Source organism: Pectinophora gossypiella, chromosome 21 (assembly GCF_024362695.1).
Source record: "Pectinophora gossypiella chromosome 21, ilPecGoss1.1, whole genome shotgun sequence".
NCBI lineage: Eukaryota > Metazoa > Arthropoda > Insecta > Lepidoptera > Gelechiidae > Pectinophora > Pectinophora gossypiella.
In genome coordinates this window covers 7220169-7246321 of record NC_065424.1, presented here as the reverse complement: position 1 = coordinate 7246321, position 26153 = coordinate 7220169, and the positions used below count along the sequence as shown (strand labels likewise).

At 36.7% G+C, this 26153-nt stretch overlaps 4 protein-coding genes across 4 annotated transcripts; 2 read left to right on the top strand and 2 right to left on the bottom strand.

Annotated features, from left to right (window-relative positions):
• Positions 1-6697: 6697 nt before the first annotated feature.
• LOC126376608 (uncharacterized) lies at positions 6698-11158 on the top strand. Its single transcript, XM_050024104.1, has 3 exons — positions 6698-8987; positions 9076-9388; positions 10316-11158. Exons 1-3 carry the CDS (start codon positions 8845-8847, stop codon positions 11114-11116), a joined length of 1257 nt encoding a protein of 418 aa, XP_049880061.1. The 5' UTR covers positions 6698-8844; the 3' UTR covers positions 11117-11158.
• On the bottom strand, positions 9458-11952 carry LOC126376710 (uncharacterized). Its single transcript, XM_050024266.1, has 3 exons — positions 11712-11952; positions 11197-11297; positions 9458-10261 (listed from the first exon to the last, which is right to left on the bottom strand). Exons 1-3 carry the CDS (start codon positions 11950-11952, stop codon positions 10061-10063), a joined length of 543 nt encoding a protein of 180 aa, XP_049880223.1. The 3' UTR covers positions 9458-10060.
• Positions 11953-13177: 1225 nt separating this feature from the next.
• Positions 13178-15320, bottom strand: LOC126376679 (uncharacterized). Its single transcript, XM_050024229.1, has 2 exons — positions 14111-15320; positions 13178-13668 (listed from the first exon to the last, which is right to left on the bottom strand). The coding sequence occupies exons 1-2, from the start codon at positions 14463-14465 to the stop codon at positions 13178-13180; spliced, it is 846 nt and encodes a 281-aa protein (XP_049880186.1). The 5' UTR covers positions 14466-15320.
• Positions 15321-16659: 1339 nt separating this feature from the next.
• On the top strand, positions 16660-20223 carry LOC126376614 (uncharacterized). Its single transcript, XM_050024128.1, has 2 exons — positions 16660-18469; positions 19280-20223. The coding sequence occupies exons 1-2, from the start codon at positions 18056-18058 to the stop codon at positions 20084-20086; spliced, it is 1221 nt and encodes a 406-aa protein (XP_049880085.1). The 5' UTR covers positions 16660-18055; the 3' UTR covers positions 20087-20223.
• The last annotated feature ends 5930 nt before the right edge of the window (positions 20224-26153 follow it).

Sequence of the window (26153 nt, the reverse complement as noted above, 5' to 3'; positions counted from 1 at the left end):
GTTCCTTGTGGGCTTTCTGTTCATGCTGTTGGCTGTGGGGCTGCCTGCTGATACTGTTGTCTCTGTTCCACAGATCCTGTTGCTATCTCGTTTACTCACTCTTCGGGTAATGTTATTCATTATTATTTATGTGCTATTTGAATTTTATGATGTTGGTTGAAAGAATTTAATAGCAGTATTCTCTAACCATGTCTTGTGTACAGTTATCTCTTTTGAAAGTAATCTCTGACATTACATACTATTAATACTTTGATTTCTAGCACAGTTGAGGTTGATTAATAGAACAGAGGCTTTTAGGTTTTGAATTGTCGGTTATTTCTTCAGAATTTGTACTCTCATTATTTTATAATAATCAATTTGACATAATAGTCTATTGTTTCTCAGCATTAGTCTAATCTTGAGTTTCAACATGGGTAGGTAAGCCCCGACAATTCAATGGTTTATCTTCGATTCCTCAAGTGACAAACCAAACATGGAAATAAAAGTATAAAAAATAGTTGGTCTATGTTCTAGCTATCTACTAGCGTTTAGCAAAAGGCGATACTTGTAGTGGTAGCTTTATGTTATTTGAGTTGATACCATCAAGTCCATTGTCTATCCTCTAAGTGATAGCTCTAGGTATGGAAATGAGAAATAGGTATATAGCGCTTGCCAATGCCGACCATAATCGTGGTAGCTCTTATGTTAATAGGGTTCATACCATCAAGTCCATTGTCTATCCTCTAAGTGATAGCTCTAAGTATGGAAATGAGAAATAGGTATGTTAGCGCTTGTCAATGGTGACTTTCTTAGTGGTAGCTCTTACATTCATTGTGTTGATACCTTCAAGTCCATTGTCTATCCTCTAAGTGATAGCTCTAGGCATGGAAATGATAAATAGGTATATTAGCGCTTGGCAATGGCGACTTTCTTAGTGGTAGCTCTTACATTCATTGTGTTGATACCTTCAAGTCCATTGTCTATCCTCTAAGTGATAGCTCTAGGCATGGAAATGATAAATAGGTATATTAGCGCTTGGCAATGGCGACCTTCCTGGTGGTAGATCTTTTGTTAATTAGGTTGATACCATCAAGTCCATTGTCTATCCTCTAAGTGATAGCTCTAAGTATGGAAATGAGAAATAGGTATGTTAGCGCTTGTCAGTGGCGACCTTCCTAGTGGTAGCTCTTATGTTCATTGCATTGATACCTTCAAGTATATTGTCTATCCTCTAAGTGATAGCTCTAGGTATGGAAATGACAAATAGGTATATTAGCGCTTATCAATGGCGACCTTCCTAATGGTAGTTCTTATGTGCATTGTGCCTTTAAGTCCATTGTCTATCCTCTAAGTGATAGCTCTAGGTATGGAAATGTAAAATAGTTATATTAGCGCTTAGCAATGGCAAACTTCCTAGTGATAGCTCTTATGTACATTAAGTTGGTACCATCAAATCCACTGTCCATCCGCTAAATGATAGCTGTAGGTATTAAAATAAGGCATAGGTATATTTGCGCTTTGCAACAGTCTTAGTGGTTGATTTTTATGTTAATAGGGTTGATACATCAAGTCCATTGTCTATCCTCTATTGTGATAGCTCTAAAAGGAAACAAATAGTCTGTCTATTCTCTAGTCAGACAGTTCACTACTAGTGCTTAACTAGGTGACTCTCCAAGTGGTGTTCTCTTGTTGGTTAGGTTGGTACCAATAATCATCACCCATACGTTGGAAGCTTGAATTATAATAAGATTAGAGTAATTTGGAAGAAATTGCTTACTATAATAAGGCTATCTTTTGCCTGTACTCTCTTAACACTCTTTCTGTTTTTATTGTTAGGGTATATTATCAACATCTTATATTGTAAGTATCATTCGGAGAAGATAACATTATTAACACCACTTAACAGAGACTGTGAGAAGGGATTATGTACTGTTATAATATATATAATATCATTTTTAAGTATGGTTATCTTGTAGTAAACCAATTATAATCCTCTAAATGTTTTAAGTGTTATCTTGAATAAGTTATGTATCTTGTCTACCAATGGTTTAGATGACCTCTGTGATATCGAGTACTACTGTGTCATAGGTACTTCTTGATGAACAGGGTAAACATGAAGTGCTTCTGTCATCTAATTATCTGAACTTGTCAAATTATTTCCGAGTTAATTATTTACTTTTCTATGCCATTCTGCGGTTATATTTCACTGGTTCTCTTTGTTTTATAATAAAACTGCTCATTTCATTCGCTGATAGTAAGTTATCAACCGCAACATAAGCCAAGAATACGAATTACAAAAAGAAACAAAATTGTTTTTTTTTTTTTTTTTGACAGATGAAAAAAATAAAAACGCGGCAATTAGGGACTGAAGTGATTTTCGAATATTAAATTACTAAAGTCAAGACTGTATAGTCCTCAGATCTTTGCCTGCCTTATATAAGGCGAATTTAAACAACATCAACATCGGAATAAAGTATAACTTTTAAATCACTGTTATAACACGAACACGATACAATTTTAATATTATTATTATTTCTGTTAATAAAACTAGTTACTTTTATTAGTAATAAGTACCAACTTAAGTTACTTCTTTGAATGTTAGGATTATAAAATTATAACCTCAAAAAAGTAATTTGTTTTCGACAATAAAAGGAATTAAATTGAATTGATCATAATTATATCTTCTCTTGTTTTAGTAGATGGATAATGTTAAGACTTACCAGTTTAATCCACATTTTGTTTTATCAAAAAGAACTTACGCTCGTCGTCATCCACATTTTTTCTTTGGTACTGTTTCTAGCTTTTTTAGAGAAAAAAGCACTTGATTATGTAAGTAACAGATTTTTCGCACTATATCAATCATGTTTTTGTATTAAATATTAGTTTTCAATAAGTTTATTTACGGAGGCGAAGTGACGCGCCGGTGCACAAAAACCGTAATGACATTAGTTGACAGCTGCGTTCAGGAAGCGGGAAACTAACTTTTTTTTTTTAGCTTTGGATATGAGCTTTGAAAATTGTGACGATGCTGGAGCATAAGACGTAGACTACACTGTTAAAAACCTCTCGAACAAGGAGCGAGTATAATGACGTTCCGATTCCAAGGTGTCTTACTATTATGAACCATTAATGACCCATGATCTCTGCCCGTGAAAGGGTTAATAAACATCAACAATCTTCCATACTTTTGCGCAGTAAATGGTCTATGATCTATCATCATAGTCGACACTACTCATTTACAGAATGAAACAAACACTCACAAACACGAAAAAAATATCCTCGAAAAACATCACGCGATTCGGGTCAAGCTTAGTATTCGACTGAGCGGAAGCGCGCGGCGGCGTTAGCGCAAAGCATCAAAGGCGCCGACTAAGGGCGCCGACGACGCACCGGCCGCGGCCGAGTCGAGCCGACGACTAGAGAGAGAGAGAGAAGTATGTTTATGGTGCAAGTGACAGAGAAAGAAATAGTATCTGTTCGTATGCCTACTTTATTGGCGAGCGTTGCCCTTGACCCGTGCGCCGGCTATTCACCTGCGCATAGCTGAAGTTGTAGATACGTTATTATTATTATTGATGACATTGATAAAATTTAATAATTAGTAATTTTTATTTGTTTATTTTAAATGTGCGTTCTATGCAGCTTAAAACACAATATGGGATTGAAAAAAATCTAATTTTTTTATGAATTTGGCGACAGGAAACTTCACTTGATACCTATCAACTCAAAGAAATACCTAGTATCTGTTCGTAATGCCTACTTTATTGGCGCGCGTTGCCCTTGATCCGTGAGGCTATTCACGTCCGAGTATCCATCAAGACAGATCAAACAAGCCCTAACTCGGAGGTCTTGCGTCCCAGGATCCTTTAATTATGTCTTAGAACCTTCTTGGCCTATGTGGTCCAGTGGTTGAGCGATGGGATGCGGAGGGTCCGGGTTCGTATTCCGGTGGGGACATATCACAAAAATCTGTTTATAAGGCCTTTGGTTGGGACGTTACAGGCTGATCACCTGATTGTCCGAAAGTAAAATGATCCGTGCTTCGGAAGGTACGTTAAGTCGTTGCTCCCGTCTACTAGGTACTTATGTAAGCACGTAGCCGTTACATGAATATTGTACACAGAACAGGATAGGTTTAATTAGTTCTTTACTGATGATTTAACAATGAGATTTAAAACCACGAATAACTTAGTACTTAGTACCTCGGTACCAACATGTAACAAGAAAAATAAGATCACTCCTCTCGGACAATTTTTTTCTTTGAACATTGCCTACGCGGCGGAGTTGCCGAACTATCGATAGGTAGATTATCAATTGTTGAACTTGAAAATTGTCTAAACTATCGAAAGTAGTGATAGTACATTTAGATCGATACTAGCGATAGTACCGATAGGTCTTGCTTTGTAATAATAATGGGTATTGATCTAAAAGATCTATCGATAGGTAACTATTGGTTTTTTTTTAACTAGGTATCGATAGAATATCGATAGGCAACACTCTGGCGGAGTGTCCGCCCAATTCTAGACGCGATCTCGCTCGATTTTTGTGTAGCGAGGTTTTGCGTAGGTACTTACATACTAAGTTGGTGGATGGTTGACATAGTAGGTAACTAATTACCTAATCTGTGGTGGTTGTGTTAGTTGGTTGTTAGTTATTCTAATGACAACAAAGAATACAATTATTTACTGTTTCAACTGTTTTAGGTAGATAATGGCCCCGATTCCTATGAGTAAATGAATGAATAACCCGGTCGAATCAAAAAGGTATCTCGCTGGTATGCAAACCGTTTGACGTGTGCTGTCAACTTAATTCTGTCGGTTGTTTTAGATTTCTGCTTAAAATTGACGTGTATTCCATAAATTTTATGCCTGTTGATTATCCGTCCATTTAAGAATAAGAATAAAATAAATTTATAAATTTACGATAGACAGAGAAAGAAATAGGATCGGTTCGTAGTGCCTACTTTGTAGGCCGCGCCGCCGCGCGCCGCCGCGCCGCCGCCGGCGTGCGGCGCGGGGCGCGCGGAGCGGGGCGCGCGGCTCGGTGCGTGTGGCCGTTGACCCGTTCGAGCAGCTGTTGTCTCCATTACATCGAAAATTTTCGATAATTTGTCATTATTGTTTTTTTTATTGAAATTTGGGTTCTATGCAGCTAAAAACACAATATGGAATTGAAAATAATTAAAAACAAAACTCAAAATTTCATGAATTTTGCGACGGAAAATTCCACTAGATATTAACTCAGAATCATGGTCTGAATCATCCCTCTCAGTATTCGTTACGATGTCACTAACACCCGGTATAATTTGCGGGTAATAATGGCAACATTGCAGCCATCCTTGTTACGTTCCTTCTGATGTTCTGTTAAATTTTATTTTTTTTTACTTTCTCCACACCGCTTCATTAAAATGATGATAACATCCGCTTACTTCAACATTTGGAAAATTTTTTAGATACAGCATTCATCTGAGCAATTTCGTAATCGCACTTGAAAGTTTGTATATTAATTTGACAATGTAGTTTTAATAATGCAAACAATTTATTATAGGTTTCCTTGGTTTTATTCGGCAACAACATACATATACAGGCTGTTAGTGACATCGTAACGAAAACTTTGAGGGATGATTCAGACCATGATTCTGAGTTGATATCAAGTGGAATTTTCCGTCGCAAAAGTATGGATAGGAAAATAATTAAAAAAAAAAACAAAAAAGTCATGAATTTTTGGACAGGAAATTCCACTTCTCCACTTCCACTCAATATTCGTTACGGTGTCACTAACAGCCATACCCACTTGTATGGCTACCGTATGTACTTGTACGGGGTGTAAGTGACATCGTAACGAATACTGAGAGGGATGATTCAGCTGATTTTTCTGAGTTAATATCAAGTGGAATTTTCCATCACAAAAGTATAGAATTGAAAATAATTTTAAAAAACTAAAAAAACATACATGATTTTTGCGACGGAAAAATCCACTTGATATCGACTCAGAATCATGGTCTGAATCATCCCTCAAAGTTTTCGTTACGATGTCACTAACACCCTGTATATAACGGGAACGATATTTGTTGATTTTTGGTCCGATTTTAACTCTAAATAGAGAACGTAAAATTGATAAAACGGTTTCGGAGCCACTTTGAAGGTACCATCAGCAAACCAGCAGCCTAGTGTATTTTCCATAATTGTTCGAGCCGTTTTTGTTGCAAAAATATTTTTTTTTCCTGGTCGCCATCTTCACATATCAAAAAATTTTTTGCCAAAACTTCGGGAACGGTAACACTTTGTGTAGTGGAATCGGACAAAAAATCTGTGTTTAAAATTTTTTTACGTGCTCTGTACAGTGAATCTTTTATTGAGTTGAAAGAAGGTATCAAATCTTTATCTTGTTTATTGTCTCTTCATAATTCAACATTTATTGTTTATTGTCTCGTCATATTAACAATCTTAGGCACTGGTCCCAAATTTTTACATACAGTATGTTTTAACTTTTCTTTTTCCTTTGTAATTTCATTCAAGATAACAGATGGTTCACAAACATGTTGTGATTCACGTAAAATTACTTGATCATCTTTATCAAGTGTTGCCGAAGCGCTGCATACACGATTGACACACCTCCACAAACTTGAGCCGTTTGAATTTGTTTTATTTTTAGTATATCGATATCCATTACCACGTAACATTAATAAACCACCTTTCTGATTGCTGATAATTTCGAATTCACGACTCATTTTGTTCGTTCACATTACAGTTAAGTATTTCAAATATTGCATAAATGACACGTAATATAATTATAATTCTTTTAACCTTTTGGGAACCTAGTAATATTCTTCATTTCCTCTTCAAAGTTCCAGCCTCAAAGAAATCGATATATTGATAGTTGTAATTTTGAGAAATTGGTATTCTGAGAGGTTGGCATTTTGAGAAGTTGTCATATTGAGAAGTTGTCATATTGAGAAGTTGGCATTTTGCGAAGTTGTCATTATGAGATGACAGGCCTAAAGATAATGCTTACAAATCGCATGAAATACTTCGGGCAGATGGACAGACCAATCGGAGCTCGCAGGAATTCGAACTGGCCGCGTGATGTGTCACAAAAGATGTATAGGGGAGAGACTCATTACATAAATGACGTGGTCGGGACGTGTGGTGGACAAAAAAGTTATGAGGACAGTAGGCAGGGGTATAGAAGTTCCATCGTTTTGCTTTTTGGTAAATCTCTTAACACCAATTATGTTGTAGGAAGCAGTCAACTGTTCGAGCATCTCCTCCTCAGATAATTCGACAGGAGCTCGGATTATTCCCTGGGCTTCAATGGTGTCGACGGGAATCTTGGCGATCCAGCCTTTCTTCTCACTACTCAGTAGAAATGAGTTAGCATCCTTTAAACATGCGAAGAAAACCTTTATACAGGGTGGTCCAGAAGTTCAGGTTCAAAATGAATAATTAGAAAGAGGGGCTCATTAGCTACCAGAAACACCCCCATGTATGTTCAGCAATTATTTACGGTTTAGGAGATATGACCCATTTTGTACCTTTTTCTAGATTTTCAGACAAAATCATCATTTTGTCGCTATCTCTTTCTTAACAATTCTTTTATTAAACTTCATAACTATGCCTAAGGATATGTACCGCTAGGTGAAAAAATGAAAACAGTCAAATCAAAGATAAAAAAAAGTTATTGGAAATCATAGTGAGAATTCGACCAAAATTGTTACAGTTGTTAAAACTTCGCCGAAGAATAATAAACACATGAGATTGTCATGGACCCTGAAAGTATTTCTAAAAACTGCTCCATTTAATAGGCTTTTAGAAACATTAATAAAAAGTACCGTTAATACGGGCAAAAAACTAAGTAATTAGCCCTCAACGATTGCAAGACAGACAGATTTGAAGGGAAATTTGTCATTCTCATACAATGTAGCTGCTGCTTTCTAACGTTGTTAAAGGTGCTCAAAGACACATTTTTAATTAAAAGTAAATAAAAATCACGCTTATAATCGCTAACAGGGTAGACATAGCAAAAATCCGAAGACAAAACTTGCAGTCACTTTGAAAATGGTATCTGCATTTTTTCGCAACCAAGCAGAGCAAGTCGCAGAATGCCGTCGGAGTATTCTGTGACTTGTCTAAGGCGTTCGACTGCGTGGAGCACGAGACCTTGCTTTTGAAATTGAGGCACTAAGAAAAATATTTATAGTTTTACTTACCTCTGTATTTATATTATTCGTGCTTGTATACACTGGCCCCAAAAATGATTCCATTAGATCATAAGCAAACCATATGGGTTTGTAGATATCGTCTGCTCCTAAAATTTATACAAGACAAGTAGTGTTTGAAAAGTACGAAAAGGATTCCATGTAATAATAAAAAAACAGTCAAACAAAACTAACCTGCACCAGAACGAATCGAGTCTTGTTTCTTTTTGAAGTGTCTCCTGAATGTAGCCATTAATATTTCTTTTTTAATTTTTTATTCTTTCATATTTTTATTGAATATTACACCGATGCGGGTCCACGCATCGTTGACCTTCTGCCTATTTTTGTGGTTAATATCTTTTGAATTCCAAATGCATAGCTCATTTTGATATGCTTCTAAGAAACAAAGAGTTATATCTTCTGACCAATCGGACATGTTAACGCGCCAAAAACAGTTCTGCTGACAATTTGGTATCGAAGCGACACATCCACCTTCCGTAAGCTCGCGCGCGCGCGACACTGAACGTTTACCAAGCGTATTGGTACGTTTACACGCTTGCCAAGCCTTCGCAAGCGGCAAACAGCCCCAAGCCTCCACAAATCTCGTTTGGCGTTTGAAAGGAGTTTACACGCTTGGGAACGCGTCAGTCTGCAAGATAGATCCAAGCATGGCGGACACCGAACTTGTGACGGCTATTGCATTTGGTTTATCGTACTTTTATTTAAAATGCAAGCAAAGTGAAACAAAAAAAAGAAAAACTCGACGACAACGAAGATGGTGGATGAAAAAGATTCATCGAAATCGTACCAGGTAACTACTATTTTGGTTTAACCATTATCTGCTGTAGTTACGCCGTTATGCCACAATATGTACTGTAACTGTATTTAATTTGTTACAGACAATTTATAGAAGAAAAATTTAATGAGCTTTTATATGAACCTTCTGGAGAGTTTGATAACTTCTGCCGAATGAGTTATAATGATTTTGAGTTTTTACTACAGAAAATTTCACAAATGATATCTAAGCAAGATACAGACTTCAGAGATGCCATACCGGCCAAATTTCGTCTTGCCATTACGTTACGATTTTTAGCATCTGGTGATTCTTACAAAAGCCTACACTATTTGTTTAAAGTATCTGTCTCTATGATATCAATAACCATTCGTGAAGTTTGCCGAGCTCTTAATGAAATTCTAAAGGATCTAGTTAAGGTAAGAATAAAATAAAAGATTGTTAAACATTTGTTTAGGTTTTAATTGAATCATAGGAAATCTGTTGAATGTAGGTATGTATGTTATCTATTTTACAGCTTAATTATTTAATAACTTAAATAAGAATTATTTTCACGACTCAAAATCTTCGAAAGCATTCAATAAAGCCAAGTTTATAATGTTGTTGGTGTCACGCGGGGGTGGGTTGAGGATTTGGTCCGATATGATACGAATAGATGACAGGGGTGCTGTTGATGTAGATGGAGCTGGAGGTATTGGAGTTAGTATATTATGTTCTGTTGGGTTTGGCGCTGAATGAGAGGTTTCTGTGTATGGAGAGGGAAAAAAAACTTTGAGAATTATGTATAGGTTCAGAATAAACGCTATTAACTGATGTTGGCCGACTCTGAATGACTTGAGGAGATGGTGTATGGCGTGAATATGAACCAGCCATTGAGGACGGTCGAGAATAATATTGAGGGTATGGTGTACGCTCATTTGATTTTTGACTGATTCTGTTTATAAACAACCCATCTATTTGGTACATCATAATTTTTCGTTCATCAGTTGGCAGTTCACGTAGCTTTATAGCCAATAATTTAGCATATAGATCGCAATCATCTTCTTTGTAAGGAGGTCTATTTTCATTCTGTTTTTGACTTAAAACATTCGTTAATTGACCAAAAGCCACGGCCATTTGCTTTTCAGCCGTTTCAGAAGCAAGGCGGCGACGTTTAGTAACTCCTGTATGGATGGTGGTCTGGATGGTGATCTAGGTGGTGGTGTGGACGGTGTAATAGGCGTACTGGTGCGGTCTCTTATCAGAGGATCATCCTCTGTCTGATCTGTAACTTCTTCTATTTGTTGTGATTGCTGAAAAAAATAATATACTGTTACTCACATTTCATTTAGTTTTTTTTTTTACAGATGCCTACCACAGCAGAAGGATGGCTTAATATTGAAGAAGGATTCAGGACCAAGTTTCCACATTGCATAGGGTCATTGGATGGCAAACATGTAGTCATTGAAAGCCCAACTCATAGTGGAACAGAGTATTTCAATTATAAGAAAACTTTTAGTATTGTCCTTATGGCGTTAGTGGATAGCAAATACAAATTTGTATTTGCAGACATCGGGAGTCAAGGAAGAATAAGTGACGGTGGCGTCTTTAATAATTGTTTACTATGGAAAAGAATATGTAGGAACGAATCAGATTTTCCTCCGCCATGTCCACTTCCAGGATCGAATATTAATATTCCATACGTGTTTTTAGCTGACGGTGCTTTTGCATTGAGTCAACACGTAATGAAGCCCTACCCTGGAAATCATGAAGTAGGCTCACCAAAAAGGCTATTTAACCAAAACTTATCTAGATCCCGAGTTGTAGTTGAAAATACGTTTGGAATTTTAACCTCAGTTTTTAGAATATTCAGACGTCCTATCGATTTAGAACCACAAACTGTTTCAGAATTTACGATGACTTGTGTATTACTACATAACTTTTTGAGAACAAGTAAAAGTTCTTCAAATCGATATACTCCTCAGGGTTCGTTAGACGTATACGACAGTAGTGGAAATATGGTTACACCTGGTTCATGGCGCAGAGATAACGACGGATATAATGCATTGCAAACATTACCACAAATACCACGAAGATCTCTGCTGAATGCCAAAAAAGTCAGAGAAGAATTTACTTCATATTTTAATAGGATTGGATGGATAAGTTGATAAATGTATGAATAAATGTATGAATAAATTTATAATAAGTAACGATTTTTTTTATTTAGAATAAATGACTTTTGACTTACAGTTTCGGTGTTTAACGTTTCATTAGAAGTATATACTTGCAGTAAAAATGACTCCATGATTTCGTAGGCATACCAAGTGGGATTGTATATTTCATCGGCACCTAAAATAAAAGATATTATACAATGTAATGTAAATAATGGAAGTATATGAATATAATTTTTATTATTTAAAATGCGTGGAAACACATTTCAAACATATTTCTTTTTTGATCGCTTGCATAAATAGCTCATACCTATAAAGTAAAAAGAATAATCAAAACGTATCTTCATAAATTAATACGGAAGTGACCAAAAAGAAAATATGATTAAAATATGGGGAATGTTACGGGAATAATCTAGTGACTAGCAGAGAGTTTTTTTATTATCACAATTAATTTTCTCAAATCTTTGAAAACGTCGAAAATTAGAGCGAGACAGTTGCGGAATAATAGAGAAACTAACTATAATTAAAGTAAAATTACACCTTGCTAAGCAGACTACCAAAATAATTATAAAGGTACATCGTAGGAACATACCTGCGCTAGAACGCATAGATTCCTGTTTCTTTTTTAAGTGCTTGCGAAAAGTAGTCATCAATATCTCTTTTTTATTTTTTACTTCCTTCACTGGCCTTCCGGTAAGTTGAGCGAGACGAATCCATGCATCTGCTTGTTTCTTCTTATCTTTGTGATTTGCATCTTTGGGATTCCAGATGCAGGATTCCATCTGGTAATGCTCGAGGAAAGAAAGACAGTCGTCATTTGACCAGCTACTCATTTTTTATTTTGTCCGTACAAGCACAAAATAAATCTAGACACCATAACGGCCCACTCGCTAATTCGCACTTGCGTACACGGAAGCGTGCGGGCTAGAGCGGAAACGTGTACTCGCCGCGAGATCACAATGCCCACTGAACGCGGACCAACGTGTAAATGCGTCGCAAGCGCTTGCCGCAAACGCCCTTTGATCTGCGTCAAAAAACCGACACTCGACTGGATCGGAAGGAAGCGCCCACAAACTCACGCAAGCCAAGCCAAACGCCCTCTTTACACGCTTGTGATTGTTGGGGCTTGCGAAGGCTTGGCAAGCGTGTAAACGTACCTTTATTTGTTGTTTTCATAGACCCGTCAAATACTGTACGTAAACGAGTACTAACTGCATTTTCACGTATGACAGGGTGATGTGGCATAAAGTATACCGCATCTTTGTTAAAGTCGTAACTAGAAATATCGACATAGCTGGCATGGCCAAGTTCTATGTATTCATGAATAAAACTTTGATATTCTTTGAACAAAGCTTCATCTTTATGGAGCCTTTTCTCTAAATTCAAAAATCTGCGCATAGCGAGAACTAGAGAATTCCCTAAAGTATTGTTTACATCGTAAATTGGAATCTTTAAGGGCATTGAGACTTCAAATTTATTGTCAACAAGTTGAACCGTTTCATTAAAATATTCCTCACAATATTTTTGTTCAGACGTGGGGTGCTCAGGATATATTTCTGGTACAGCCTCAGATTTCCAGAACTGAATAACATTAGAATTTAAGTCTGTTTTACATTCTTGACAAAACAAAGAAACAGGGGTACTCTGAAGTTCATGGGGAGACTGTACGGGGACTTTTCCTGCAACCAAATAACCAAACTGCGTGTGAACGAGTCGGGGTGTCGCAGGATCGCTGAACTCATTGTGCTGGTCCTCAAGCTGGGGCAGCAACGCCTGAAAAAAGATGTCAGCAGCTAATAAAATGTCTATCTCGCTTGTTTTATTGAATGTGTCATCGGCTAGTAATATTTTTTTTGGAATGTTAATAAGTGACAGGTCAAAACTGTTTTGTGGCAAGTTAGTAGTTATTTACCACCACTAGGCAGTTAGTATTAACTTTATAGGGATAAGCACATGAAAATATGTCCACTTGCAAGGAACTTCGTATTTTCTTTTCAGGTTTAGCAATTCCAGAAACCTCTGTGTTTGTAGCTAGTAGATTTCTCCCAATTAGATTAGCTAGTTTAGTTGTAATGAAAGATGACTGCCAGAGTCTAATAAAGCCTTGACTATCAATTCCCGCCCATTTTCAGTTAACATTTTCACCTTGGCAGCAGGCAACAAAACTTGGTTGCTGTCATTCAAGCCTGACAGCAACGCCACCCCACCCTCAGTACCAGATGATGAAGATGTTTCATTTCCATCATGCAAGAGCGTGTTGTGATTTTGCTTGCAGTGAGTGCATTTAAAATGAAAGCGACATTTCCCTGTAGGGCTGTTTAAGCAGGTTTTGCATAGCTTTTTAGCTTTAACACATTCAACACGTTCTGCAATCGATGCAAGCAAAAACTTGGGAAATATTTTGTGATCTGACTTACCGCAGTAATAGCACTTAGCTACGTGATTATTTGTAACTGCAGCAGTAGCTTGTACTTTCCTAGCGCCGATGACATCATTGTTGCTCGAGTTTTCGAGAGCTAGAGCTCTTGTTTCAAGATATTTTATGAAATCTGTAAAAGTTTGGGATTGAGATGAGTTCCTATCCAAACAGTAAGCTCTATTAGTGACTGGGTCGAATTTCCGAGATAGAATGCATACAAGTATGCTGTCCCATTTATCAACGGGTTCATTTAATTTTTTTAGAGCTGCTACATGCTGTTTTGCAACAGAAATTAAATTACGTAACATGGTTACATTTGGCCTAGGTATCGAGGCAAGATCCAATAACTTGGACAAATACAATTTTGTGACTATTATCATATCGATCACGCAGGATTGTCGATGCTTCACTGTAACTTGAGTCTTGTATTGGTAAATTATTAATAAGATCGAAGGCTTCTCCTTTTAGAAAATCACGTAAATACACAAACTTTTGAATGTCAAAAATGTTAGAATCATTATGCACAAGCGCCGTAAACAATTCGATGAAAGGTTTGTATTCTAGGTACTTGCCGTCGAATGGTGGTATTTGGATATCAGGGAGTTTTAACTTACACGTGACGTTATTAGAACCGCCACTTGGCTTTGCCGCCGCCGCCGTCGTCCCGAATCTTGACTGCAAAGTAGTGCGCAGTAAGTCCATACACGCAAAGTAGGCCTCTTCAACACGAGTGGGATCATGGTCGTCGTTGACCTGAACAGTCAGGTCTATATACTCCTTGAAGATGAACTGGGCATGTTCTTGCTTCGTGCGTAACATTTGTTCGGATGCGGACGCGAGGAATTCCGACGTTAGCGAGTTGCGTAGGCGCGTCATCGTGCCTTTTACATATTTCCGCCTGTTAAATAGCTCATTGTTGCTTGCCATCTTACTGACTACATAATTATATAAACAAGTACAGAATTGTTTAAATTCACTTTTGCTGAAAAAAATATGGTCGTTCGGTATACAAAAACGTGGTAAAAAGATGATGCAATACAATTCCTGTTAAGATTGGGATCGAGATCAATTGTATTGAACGACAACGTTGATTGCTAAAAATCGCTCACTTCACTCCGAACTTCGCGTTTTTTGTAGCAATATTAATGTTCCGTAATATGCTATGAGTGAGTGAGATAGCAATATTATTTGTATTGTGTTGTCCTTTATCTTCGGCGTGTTTGACGAAATAAAATCGTTACATATAAACGAACACTATTGAAGTTCTTCTTTGTAAATTCGGTTACACGCAGATGAAGATTGCTTTCTCCGGTTTTGAACACTTCGACGTCGGTGTGTCCTTCCGCCGCGGCAACGATGATTGAGTGAATGAATGAAGTACAATCTTACCGCGTTGTTCAGGAACAATGGCGACTGGAATGGACTCACAAACTTGACCGACGTAAACTTCTGACGCAAAAATCGTGCTGATCCGTCGCACCGTTTTGGCCGCAAACACCTGTAGATGATCTGCACACTATGCTCACGTTGCTCGAAGGACCATGAAGAAATCCTTGGGTGTCGGGACGGTGAAATTATATTTATGAAATAAAACAGCAGCGTCTTGTCTTGTATTGAGAGAAGGTGCGAGCGAAAGCTCCGCGACTGAATGTGATGACAATAGTGTTGTGTTTCCATATTTAAAAATATAAAAATATATGTTTTCAACAACCATAACACCTTGCGAAATGACGTAAATTCAAAAATGTTACATTGACCTTCAACAAGTTTATCCATGATAATTACGTTGAATAAATTATTCTGATTCTTGGAATGCTAAACGATGTCTACGAATTTTTGCTTTCTCTCTAAACTTTTCTAGCCTTCCGCTGCTCTCTGGGGGTCATTTGATTGACTGTCTTAATAACTCCTTTTTCTTTCTTTTCATATTTTTCCCTTTCCTTGACTTTTTGTTGAGCGTACTTTGTCATTTTTATTTTTTTGGTATCGTAATCGTTCTGCTATTCTTTTTTTTCGAGTCGTTCTCCACGCGTCATTTTTATTCTAGACGCCATGTTTTCTGTAAAAAAATCATACTACGTTGTAAAGCTAAGATCTCCCCTGTCATCAAAAGAGCCAGGGGAAATACGCCAGGGGAGATACATTTTCGATTGATATCTAAAATAGCCGTAAAAGTGTTTATCGGATGGAATTCACAACCAAACATAACATTGTGTGCACTATTAATAGTGAATATTTAAGTAAATATTAATATTTTAACGAATGACTACTTTTACCAGAGGAGAGACTCCATTCACTCAACACTTCTACACCCAGCGAGCGGCGTGACTAGAATGACCGTTAAAATGGTTACGCAGTCGGCTTATGCGCCGCTTGTTAACTTCACGTTAAACTCTATGCACTCAAGGTCACAACTTCGACAAACTTGCTAAACAAAATTGATATTTAAACGAAAAAAAACAAATAGCCAGGGGACGAGTCACGAAATACGAAGGACAATTTTCATCGTCGATATTATTTATGAAAAGTTGAATAAAAGTAATTTTACTTATAAGACACTGTGACTACGTTATTGTTCTGTATAAATATAACAATGATAAAGTAAATGTAGAATTTTAATGCACTCATTATAACTGGATTACAAATAAAGTCGGGTTGGGGACAGACCAGGGGAGAGACTTTTTTCTTATATTGGAACTTATTGTGACTAAACTACATACGTTTCTGTAATAAATTTGAGTGAGCAAGAAGAAAACACTTAGTTTAAATCAATAAATAGGTTAATTTGGAAGTTAGTATGGAAAAAAGTATTTTTTTGTCTTAGCCATTGAAAGTACCTCTTAACTAAGAATAACCCATATAAATATTAAACTAAACGGTGGGAAAGCATAAAAGAAATAGGTTGACCAATTTACTGTAAATGCATCAATATTTATAGAGCATCTGGATTTGGCTTCCAAGAGATGTAAGTTTGACACTTAGTATTAGTCCAGGACGCGAATAAATCAATGTCTGGTTGACCAATTCTGTCACTATTTTTTGGAATGCAGTAGTATTCAATTCTCACTCTATAGCTTATATAGGCTTGGGCACTGCCTATAAAACACTTTAAATTCAAAAATTAATTAACAAATAAAAAACATCTTAAACAGTATTTTAACTTACCTGAGATTGGGTATAACCCATAAAGAACTATCAAATGTGTACTTAAACCTACCACGTTTCGTTTTATTGCATGTCTTTGGTACTGGCAATTTAGTTTTGATGTCTTTTATATCTTACTCAGCCTCATAAATTTTATTGTAGCCATGGTAGGACTAATGTCTTCGATTCGGCCGACATAGTGCACAACAGTCTTTTTTGTATTAAATTTAACAAGAACGAAATCATTTATTTTAATATTTCTGTTTACCATTATCACATCATCTTCGTAAGTACGTCACGATCACGATTTTTTCTGTCTTCTTTTTTCTTATGTAGAAATGACCCGATACGTCGCAAAATGGCGGACGATATAAAATGAAGAGTATGAAATGCTTGAGATCTTGAGAAATATATTCTATAACGAAAATTGATAATGTAGAATCTACATCTACGGTTTCTATATTTCTATTTACGATATAGATGCTATAATGCTTCTTTTTTGAAGAATTATCTTCTTTCAGCTTCGAAACTGTGCTAAAAAACGAAAGGCTGCAATAATTTCTCAGTGCCGCGGTCGAATATCACGTGGCAACAATTTCTTCGAAGGTCGAACCCTCCTCGTGGCTATTCTTCTATCAATGGCTTCTTAGGGCTTCACGCAAGGTGTGATCAAGCAGCGACGTCGTATTTAAAAGTTGTATTAGAAGTAGAGAGTAGAGACACGAACAGTCACAGGAACTTACGAAGTCACTTATACACCGGCGCACTTTTTTAATTTTACGATAAGAAGGACCATTCTATGTGCCCTACATAATATAATTTTAAGTCCTTCGAGTAGCTCGATGAGGGCAACATAGAAAAAAGGCGGATTTATAGAATCACGATATTTATTTTTATGGCACAACAGATTACACCATTTTATTATAATGAGTTTTCTTAACTAACTAGGCATAGACTCTCAAAACTATTCTAGTATTGCTATAGCTAAAATATTTATGATTGACTTGGTCATAAACACAGTAACCGACAAAAAATCCGTTCGTCGTCGTTGAGAATGCAGCGGCGCACGCGCCGTAAAGGGTCCCATACACTTACAGTCCGCCTGCAGTCTCTGGTACGAACGGGCGGCTTGCCGTCCAAGGTCTGCATAGCTCACTCACTATAGCGATTGTTGCCTGCCGGCAATGGTTGAACGACGGCTCCGAGTCTACACACTAGCAGACGGCAGTCGACAGTTTCACACCGCAATGCGGCGTGCCGGCAATTGCCTGACATAACGGCTAGGGCGTACACACTTGCAGGCGGCAGTCGGCAGTTCGTTTGCAGCTGCGCGTAGTTGTTCACAGTTTTGAAATCGTATCAGCTCAGTGATAATGTTACGTAAAAAACGATGTGCTATTTTAATACTTCATTTATTATCATCATCAGAAAGAAGATATTGGATGAAAAAGTGGCTGCGTGGAAGAGAATCAAGATCTCATATGACGTTAGTACGTGAACTGAGGCAATCGCATCAGGAAGATCTATTTAATTACTTGCGAATGTCTTCAGACACCTTTAACATGTTATTAACCATGGTTAAACCATACATCAGTAAAATGAATACAAAAATGCGTCAGTCTATAAGCGCAGAAGAGAGATTAATAGCAACTTTACGGTTTTTGGCAACAGGACAAAGCTTTGAGGATTTAAAATTTCCTACAAGAATTTCGCCTCAATCCCTGGGTGTAATTATCCCGGAAACATCAAAATATATTTGTTTATTGCTAAAGGATTTATGTATAAAGGTAAGCAAACAACATGTTTAGAAATTGTTAATTCTCTTTATTGTTTTTCTACGTCCATGTGGGAAAAAATTACAAATACTTATTCCTGGTTTTTAAAAAGTACATATTGCGTTAGGTCATCATCACATACATCGTAATGCTCATTATCAGTTATAACCGTCTCGGAAGTTCCAATTCCCACTGGAGATATTTGTAATATTGACTGAGATGAAGATGGGTTTATTGGTTGACGCTGCAAAATAGTTTCAGTAGATGTTGAAGCTACCTGTGACAAATGCGACGAACGTGTAATTTGCGACTGTGTGGGCACAAGAACAGATGAAGATGGGTTTATTGGTTGACGCTGTAAAATAGTTTCAGTAGATGTTGAAGCTACCTGTGTCAAATGCGACGAACGTGTAATTTGCGACTGTGTGGGCACAAGAACAGAAAGACTAGTTTCTTCTTGCAGCCTATGTTTCATTCCATATAATATTACTTTATTAATCAATAATTCTGCATACAACCTTTGCTCTTCGTTCATACGTCGCAACTTACACGCTACATTCAGTCCTATGCCATCATACTTATCGTCTTCTTTTAAGGCTTTGTAAGCTTCATTAAGTAATACATTTTTCCTTTTATTTGCTAAAGAATTTTTGGAAACCACTGCAGGCGTTGATTGTTGTGATTGGGAGGAAGGCTGCGGCGAGTTTGGTGGCAGCAGCGATTGTGATGATGAATTAGTAGTAGACGGCGAGGGCACTTGTGTATCATCTTCGCAAAACTGAAAAATAGTAATAGTTTGTTTTTGTTATGTTCTTTTTTCAGTTACCATCGTCTATCGAAGAATGGCAAGAGATTGCAAAAGGTTATGAAAGTCGATGGCATTTTCCTAATTGTGGAGGTGCTATTGATGGTAAGCACATCAGAATTCGAAAACCAGCAAACAGTGGATCTTACTATTATAACTATAAACATTATTTTAGTATTGTATTGATGGCAGTTGTAAATGCAGACTACGAATTTATATATGTTGATATCGGCTGTAATGGAAGAGTATCAGATGGAGGTGTTATTGAGTATACTAGTTTTTATAAGAAGTTGCAAAACAAGCAATTGAATTTACCACCTAACAATATGAATAAAAACAATATGAACTTTGTATTTGTAGCCGATGATGCTTTTGCATTACATGAAAATGTTATTAAACCTTATCCACAAAGAAATTTAACACGTGAAGAGCGCATTTTTAACTATCGCTTGTGTAGAGCTCGACGCACAGTAGAAAATGCTTTTGGCATATTATCTAGCCGATTTAGAGTTTTACATACAGAAATCAATATGAAACCAGAAAAAATTGATTACATAGTTTTAGCTTCATGTTACCTGCACAATTTGTTAAAGAAAAATGAAAACGCCAATTACCTACCTACTCGAGCACTGATTACTGAAGATTTAGATTTTGGTAGGGTTGTACGAGTACATGGAGATTTAAGCGAAGATAATACCCTGACTAGCTTACAACAGGGGCACAGCAGAAATGTATGTGAAACCGCAAAATTAAATCGTGACAAATACAAAGAATATTTCGTGCATGACGGAGCTGTATCGTTTCAATATAATTTTGTAAATTGAAATAAATATTTAAAAAATACTTACTGTTTCATTTTCATCAACGATGCTGTCGCTTCCGATACTATTCCGTGGCATTTCTTGATCTGCGGTGAACATCAACATGTCAAAATACCACAAATTTGATGTATATACGTCGTCAGCTGATGATCCTGACTTCTGGTTTTTGACCTAAAAAATTAGATAGAAGAATATATTAATTGTTATCTTCAGTCGCTTCGCAGCGCCGTGCCAGGTGTGCGCTACGGAGAGCTACAACTTGTGCAAAAATACAAAATATGAAAGGATAAATCAAATAGGTAAAAAAGCCACACTTACCTTTTTTAATTCTTTTCGGAAAGAACTTTTTAAATTATTAATTTTTTTTTTTCACCGTATCAATTGTGGCTGAAGGTACTGTGGTTTGATAATATGCTAATAATTTGGCGTAAGCATTATCTTTCAAACTCCTATTGTGGTAACTTTCGTCCTTAACTTTCCACATACAAGGGAATGTTCTATATAATTCTATAAAATTTGTGATAAATTGCGGTTTGTTGTCCATTTTGCCAAAAAATATTTGTGATGTCGAAAAACAATGAACTGTTGGTGGTTAACTGACACGTGACTATGACCGAAAGGCTGCCGGACGACTACCTGCTAGTGCGTGTTCGATTCGGCCTTGAGATCACGGACTGTCCGGCCGCTACCTGCCGACGCAGGCCGGTGACGGCAAGCGGCCACACACTTTGGGTTCGCATTGACTGTCGATACAAAATCGTCAGGGGAACTGCGTGTCTGTGATCTTTTCTGGTTAACTGACAGGCTGATATCCGCAGGCGGACTGTAAGTGTATTTTAGCCTTAATGCTATGCCAAAAAGAAAAGATTAAAATTAAACCCTGACCAACATGCGATAAAATTGAAATTCTTTACCAAAGTTTAGCATAATAGGTAATTCATGGTTTGGTAATTTTCTCACAAACTCAGTATTTCTAAAATTAAAAATAGCTTGATCACTACCCTTGTTTATATATTTGCAGATATATTTGCATGCCTCAACATTTATGTGGGCTTTAAACATTTTTGATAAAATTGGTGAATAGGGGACTACCCAACTATTATCAACCGTAACGTAGCTACCATTTCGGAGCTTAACGGTTGCTGTTCGGCCTCCGTCTGCTGGCGCTCTTCTACGATACTGCGGGTCCGTGGTCGTTGTGGTCTCTTTCACTAACTTGGGAGGAAATATTTTGTGCATTTTCCGTCTTCCATGCAGGGGCACTGTGGATTTTCGAGTCCGCATAGACCGTGAATCATATTTTTTACAATAATGTCATGGATGATTTCAGCGCTGATTATGTTATCTATTTGATCGGGTCGTAACTTATCTTTTAACCACAATAATATATGGATATGTGGCAGTCCACGTTTCTGCCACTCGACAGAGTACATAAAGCAGCGCGCTTCTCCGAACACTCGGCCTTTATTAATTACATCCATTAGTTTTTTAACTTTTAGTCTAAAAACTCTTGCCACTACATCATCTATTGCGCTTTGCCCCGGCATCAACTCATTGATTATTTCGGGCCAGGCTGGGTTACAAGTAAAGATGACGAATGAGTGGAGGGCGACCATGTGTACGCACATAAACAAACGCGTCCTGAGTATATTCGTGTAAGTACCGCGGGCTATTTACAAATGAAGACGGTAAAATGACCATGCGACCTAAGTTATTTGGATTTCAATTAGCGTCATTTGCCACAGCGTCTTGAAGTTGGATGTAATTATCTGTTCTTAGTTTCGTTTGATTTAATGACATGTTCCGTAACCTCTCGCTTTCAACTTTAACGTACACGTCAACGTAAAACTGATTGGCCAGTTGCTTGCATCTTTGTACAACGTTAAAGATGTTTTCTCGTATCATCATGTTTTAGGCATAACAATCTATGCATGAAACCTTTTTGTTATGCAAGACCTGTTACAGGATTAATTTGAGGAACTTGAAAATGGTACCCCTCTTGTCCCTTACTAAATATGATCGGTTATTGCAATTGAAGGTTTGCGTTATATTGAATTATTTTCCCTTGTTGAATAGTAAACAAAGAGTAGGTCTTATAATTTCGGTGATGAACTGATTACCTATCCCTTTCTTTGTCTAAAATGAGTATTAACTTATCACTATGATTGATTACTGGGCTTAAAGTTCGTATAAATGTCTATCTAATTACCTCCTCAAGTTTAAAGCGTAGCTAGTTATGTAGTACCTACTATATTAATTCTGTGGTGTAGGTAATTAGATTTTATCTGTATGTAATGAAAGAATTCTAGCTCCGATCGATCACATATAATATGAGTGTTGTCCAACTTGGGGTAGTAGCCACAAAATTCCAGTCTTCATAGTCATTGTTGTCTTCCTTCGATATTGTTCCAGACTTATGAGATCCTGTATGTTGTCGCTCGTATTTGACCAGTGATAATTCCTGCGAATGTACTTATAGGTTTCCTGGATACCAGTGTGGATGTTTTTGCCCTCGTGATATTTTTTTATAATATCTTGTTACTCTGATCTACTTTCAGCGAGAATTACTCGAGATGTACACCTATAAAGCTTAGGGCTTCTCTTATTAAATACCGTTGTATAAACGCGTGAAAAGTCGAGGTGAAGGTGTTCATCTAAGACAGTGATTCTTAACCTTCTAGTCATGAAGGACCATTTTACCAAATGTTTGTCTTGCCGGGGACCACCCAGTTGGTTTACATAAATTAAGGGTTGTTTGATAAAGAAAACAAGCACAATTTTATGATTAGCACTCATTTATTTATTATTTGGAAAAAATCTAAAAGTTACAGATTTTAATTTAATGTGATTTTTGTGACTACATACTCTTTACTAACTTCTGAATTCTTGGTTCAGTGCTACTCAAAGCTAAACGCATGTCGGCAGAGGCATCTAACCGATTTCGATGCTTGTTTTTAATAATCAGAAGCGTCGAAAACCCCTGCTCGCATAGATACGTCGATGAAAATAAAGTAAGGTAACGTATAGCAATGTCTCGAAGCTGTGGAAAAGAAATTGCTTTTTGGCTCCAATAATCTTCAAGATTTATTCCTGATTCGAATGTATCTTTTAAATTCGTGTCGTGTTGCATTTCGATCACTTCTTCTTGAATTTCATCAGAGACTTCGGAAACATTGACAATGAAAGGATTCCGGATCAGTTTCTGAATACTTTTGTCCTCGCAGTCAGGAAAATAGCGATTGAATTCACTTTTTAAATTAGACAAATGGAGCATCATGTTCTTCTGAATTTCTTCTTTAATATCTGCACCTTGTCCGTCAATAATTTGGTTCAGCGTATCAAATGCAGAAAAGTTTTTTCTTTCGACCTTATTGATCCATAGCTCGATTTTAGCAATAAACGCCCTGATTTTATCTTCATATGCAAATATGTTGCTCATGCCTTGCAACTTCAAATTTCCTGATCCTTGCAGTTGAAGGTTCAATTTATTTATTTGCGCAAAAAAGTCGACCAAATAAGCAAAACGTATTATAAATTTGGGGTCACAGAACTGATCTAGCAACTCTTTGTTTTCCTTGTTAGTTAAGAATATTTGTACTTCGTCTCTTAGTTCGTATTATAACCTCGACAGCATGTTTCCTTTCGAAAGCCAACGAACTAATGTATGGAAAAGCAGAGTTTCGTGTTCAGAGTTCATGTCAGAACACAACTGTTTGAATAGACGAGTATTGAGTGCGCTCTTTTTAATGAAGTTAACTACTTTTATACCCACCGGGGTATGTTGGGCCAAAGGGCAGAATGTCCAAGGGGTCATAATGCCCAGACGTTAAAAAGTCTATAGCTCAATACGTCCAAGGGCCATAATGTCCAATGTGTCAAAATGCCAAGGAAATAATGTCCTTTTGTTAAAATGCCCAGTGGTCTTAACATCCAGGTGACTTAAAACCAAATTGTTAAAAAGACAAACTGATATTAAGTCCATTTGTCAAAATATCCTATTGTTAAAATGCCCAGTTGTCATAACATCCATGTGTCAAAACAACAAATTGTTAAAATGTCAATTTGTCATTATGTCCAGTTATCAAAACACCCAATAGATAATATGCGCAGCTGTCATAATGTTGAATATCAAAACACCCAATAGCCGAAACGTCTAGTTGTTAAGTCACACTTAATGTCACACTATGTGACATTAAATTTTGAATTGAATTCAGTATTACGAGAAAGTAGTCATACTTGTAAACCGGACTACTTTAAAAACAAAATATCACAAGCCCTAAATTCTTGCAAGAATCGTTGTCGCACGGATTGGAAGTCAGTGCCTAAAATATTCGAGGAGTGCATGGAGGGACTTGACAGTGACTCAGACTCCAGCAATAATGCCGAGGTACCGCCGTTTTCCTCCGTTAAAGATGCGTTGTATTCAGCACGAAAAGATGTTTATAATGTTTCTAAATGTACATTTAAGAAGATTGACGAAGTAGAAATCCCTGATATCTTAAAGAAGAATTTTCTTTTATATGAAGGTGAAGGAGAACATAAAATTTTTATATTTGGAAAACGGAAATGTCTAAAATTATTAAAAAAGGCAAATTTATTTTTAGCGGATGGAACCTTTAAGAGTGTGCCTGCGCCTTTTGAACAATTATTTACAGTTCACATTGATACCGGAAGTTCTCGGGAGCTGACATCTATCATACCAATATTTTTTTGCTTATTGCCGAACAAAAAAGAGTGTACCTATGAAGAAGTATTTCGCATTCTGAAAGAAAATTTTAATGTCTCAATATCTCATTTTAAAAGTGACTGGGAAACGGCAATAATTAATGCCGTTAAAAAAGTTTTTCCGGGTGTACGTGTAAAGGGATGTTTTTATCATTTCTCCAAAGCGATTTGGAGAAATGCAGAAAAATGTAACATGCTGATAGATAAACAACACAGAAAGATCGTTAGACTGACTTCTAACTTAGCCTTGATGCCAGCCGAATACATACCCGAAGGATGGTTATGTATTTTAAACAAAGCATCCGATGACACTCCAACAGAAAAGTTTATAGAGTATTTCAATAAAAATTGGATGTCTAAAGTCTGCATGAACATGTGATGTTGTACAAATGAGCGCCACAGAACAACCAACGCTCTCGAGGGCTGGCACTTTCGTTTAAACAAAAAGATAGGAAAGAGCAATCTTTTCGAATACTTATATTCATTTTCTAAAAAAGGAAGCAGATTTTTTTGCAAAGAAAGTGAAGAAGGGACAAGTTTATGTAAATGAAAAAACAGACGATCGAAATATATAATAAAAGATTCGAAAATTGAAAAATATATTGAAGACTTGTTAAAGGGGAAAATAACACCTGGACAATGCTTAAAAAAGTTATGCTGGTTTAAGTGATTGATTATATTTTATTTTACGCATTCTTTCCGTTGCGCATATTGTTAAGTTAAAAATAAAGAAAAATGTTTTGTTGTGTTTACTGTCGTAATTATTATTTATTCTAACTGTACTTTTCGGAAAAATAAGAACTTGTATAATTCATAATTGATAAAATAGAGAATTCGGAATATTCGGAATATGTAAAATCTATAACTAGGACTACACAGATTGGGTATAATAAAGAATTGGACAAATATATAATTTGGCCAATTCGGAATTAGGACCCCAACGCCGAGAGGGATTTTTATGTTGCTTTATATCGTTACTAGCTATAATTACATCATCGATATAGCAAAAGATATTATTTAAGCCTGGAAATACACTTGATGCATGCTGTGACTACTTGTAATTGAGCTAGCTCTTAATCTTTTTTTTATTGTCTGTAACTTTGCATGTGCAGAGTGTAGCTTGTAAGTTGTCCGTAATAAATAAATAAATGAGTCATAAATCTTTGGAATGTCTGTGCCGCATTCCTTAGACCAAACGGCATCCTAGGGAATTCAAAAAGTCCAAAAGGTGTTATTACTGCTGTTTTTTTTCAATATCTTTTTCATTCATTGGTATACAATTATATGTACTGAGATAACAAATCATAATATGGATAACTATCATCAACAGTTTTAATCGTGCATT

What these genes read in the sequence shown, in the direction of transcription:
- LOC126376608 (XM_050024104.1), top strand. Translation starts at nt 8,845, where the DNA reads ATGGCGGACACCGAACTTGTGACGGCTATTGCATTTGGTTTATCGTAC. An exon ending in ATTCATCGAAATCGTACCAG is followed by an intron (nt 8,988 to 9,075) that starts GTAACTACTATT and finishes AATTTGTTACAG; the next exon opens with ACAATTTATAGAAGAAAAAT. An exon ending in TTCTAAAGGATCTAGTTAAG is followed by an intron (nt 9,389 to 10,315) that starts GTAAGAATAAAA and finishes TTTTTTTTACAG; the next exon opens with ATGCCTACCACAGCAGAAGG.
- LOC126376710 (XM_050024266.1), bottom strand. Translation starts at nt 11,952, where the DNA reads ATGAGTAGCTGGTCAAATGACGACTGTCTTTCTTTCCTCGAGCATTAC. An exon ending in ATCTATGCGTTCTAGCGCAG is followed by an intron (nt 11,298 to 11,711) that starts GTATGTTCCTAC and finishes CTTTTATTTTAG; the next exon opens with GTGCCGATGAAATATACAAT. An exon ending in AAACGTTAAACACCGAAACT is followed by an intron (nt 10,262 to 11,196) that starts GTAAGTCAAAAG and finishes TATTTTTTTCAG; the next exon opens with CAATCACAACAAATAGAAGA.
- LOC126376679 (XM_050024229.1), bottom strand. Translation starts at nt 14,465, where the DNA reads ATGGCAAGCAACAATGAGCTATTTAACAGGCGGAAATATGTAAAAGGC. An exon ending in CCAAATACCACCATTCGACG is followed by an intron (nt 13,669 to 14,110) that starts GCAAGTACCTAG and finishes AAACTTTTACAG; the next exon opens with ATTTCATAAAATATCTTGAA.
- LOC126376614 (XM_050024128.1), top strand. Translation starts at nt 18,056, where the DNA reads ATGTTACGTAAAAAACGATGTGCTATTTTAATACTTCATTTATTATCA. An exon ending in TAAAGGATTTATGTATAAAG is followed by an intron (nt 18,470 to 19,279) that starts GTAAGCAAACAA and finishes TTCTTTTTTCAG; the next exon opens with TTACCATCGTCTATCGAAGA.